At 40.8% G+C, this 1,613-nt stretch overlaps 1 protein-coding gene across 1 annotated transcript; it reads right to left on the bottom strand.

Moving 5' to 3' along the window:
- Nucleotides 1-148: 148 nt before the first annotated feature.
- On the bottom strand, nucleotides 149-899 carry LOC110097113 (vacuolar iron transporter 1.1-like). The gene is made up of 4 exons (XM_028695119.1): nucleotides 825-899; nucleotides 533-793; nucleotides 355-440; nucleotides 149-267 (listed from the first exon to the last, which is right to left on the bottom strand). Exons 2-4 carry the CDS (start codon nucleotides 778-780, stop codon nucleotides 149-151), a joined length of 453 nt encoding a protein of 150 aa, XP_028550952.1. The 5' UTR covers nucleotides 781-793; nucleotides 825-899.
- Nucleotides 900-1,613: the final 714 nt, after the last annotated feature.

Below are 1,613 nucleotides of genomic sequence, written 5' to 3'. Positions count from 1 at the left end.
AAGCCGATCTCGAGCTAGAGTAGAAAGTACAAACTAAGCAAATTTAATTCGATTCTATTCTACTCGGCTCGCTTATATCACTATTTATAGCACTATAATAAAAAAAAAGTATGGGGATTTATTAAGAATATTTAAGTTGAAAAATTACTCACTTCATCATAAAGTCCAGCCAGGCTTGAGGATTCCTGCGGAGCGCTGCAACTAGGGGTTCGTACTCGTGGGGCTGCAGACCATACTCCGCGAGTATCTCGCATACTTCAGCTTCCTCTGCCATGAAGCAAACATAAGACACATCAGATCCAAAGTGACGGTAACTATGGCGCCGGAGCATTAGGGCAACAACGGCACACGCACCAGTGTCAGGAACACTAACGATCTCCTCCTGCTCCCGCTTGTATTCGCGCCAGTAATGGTCCGCCTCGCTCTTCGCCGCTAGATACCTGCCACGTGACGATTCAAAATTGTTAAGCGGAGGAAACCTTAGATCTGAAGGGTGAGATAACCGGCAAGCGGGAGGGAGGCGGAAGCGTACCCGCCGAGTCCCATGGAGATGGCGCCGGCGGCGACCTCGGCGAGTCCGGCGGTGAGGATGAGAGAGGAAGGTGCGGCGGCGCCGGACAGACCGGCGGCGAGGGCGAAGGGAACGGTGAGGCCATCAGAGACGCCGATGATGACGTCGCGGACAATTTCACCGGCGGTGAAATGCTTCTCCTTGTGTTGGGCCAGAAACTTCTCTGACAAACTTTCGTTCGCCGGAAATCGGCCTTGGTCTAACGCCATTCTAGAGAGAGAGGAGAGAGAGAGAGAGAGAGAGAGAGAGAGAGAGAGAGAGAGAGAGAGAGATCAGAAGGAGCAAGGCATGCAGTTATGGGATTGTGTAGAAGTTCATCGGCCGTGCGGATATTTATACTGAATGGAATAATGAATTGAAGACTAGAATTAATATTTGTTAAAAGAAATTCAATAACAATACATGATACATTTCATTTTGCCTCTTTGCTCATTCCATCAAAATCAACTTAAGTTTTTCTATCGAAAGTAAAAGCCATAGTAAATATTGGAAGAAGTTCATCTTGCTAAATAGTTGTATATATTGGTCTGTCTTTCAGTGTCTTAGTTGCATACTCATTAAGAATCAATTTGTGAAGTGCTAGATGCTTCTGAATATTAAAAGAATCCTCATTCTTCAAATTTTCTGATATAATCTCAAATATAAATTTTACAACATCTTCTTGACTTCTTCTACTTTTTTTTCGATAAGAAAATATACAATGAGAAATAAAACTCATCATATTTATCAAAATTGTTGCCCAAACTTTAGAGCATGTTATTTTCCTTCATTACCGGTTGAATAAGATGGAAGTGGTATTCCAAATCTTTATGCATATTCTTGCAAACGAATTCTATGCATATTCATAAAAGTCACCTTCACACATATGTTGGACTTAGATTAACGGTTGAATAAGAATGAAGCATGATGCTAGCCTTATGTGTATATAAATTAAAAAAAAAAATTGAAATATAATTTTTTTAATAAATTAGATGCATTTAAAGCACTTACAAATATTTGTACTAACTTTTTGCTCTTGTCTTTAAATCTCTTAGCATAAATA

Source organism: Dendrobium catenatum, unplaced genomic scaffold, assembly GCF_001605985.2.
Source record: "Dendrobium catenatum unplaced genomic scaffold, ASM160598v2 fragScaff_scaffold_65, whole genome shotgun sequence".
In the NCBI taxonomy this organism is placed as follows: domain Eukaryota; kingdom Viridiplantae; phylum Streptophyta; class Magnoliopsida; order Asparagales; family Orchidaceae; genus Dendrobium; species Dendrobium catenatum.
Note: the sequence above shows the minus strand (reverse complement) of the source record. Positions and strands in the feature narration are given on the sequence as shown.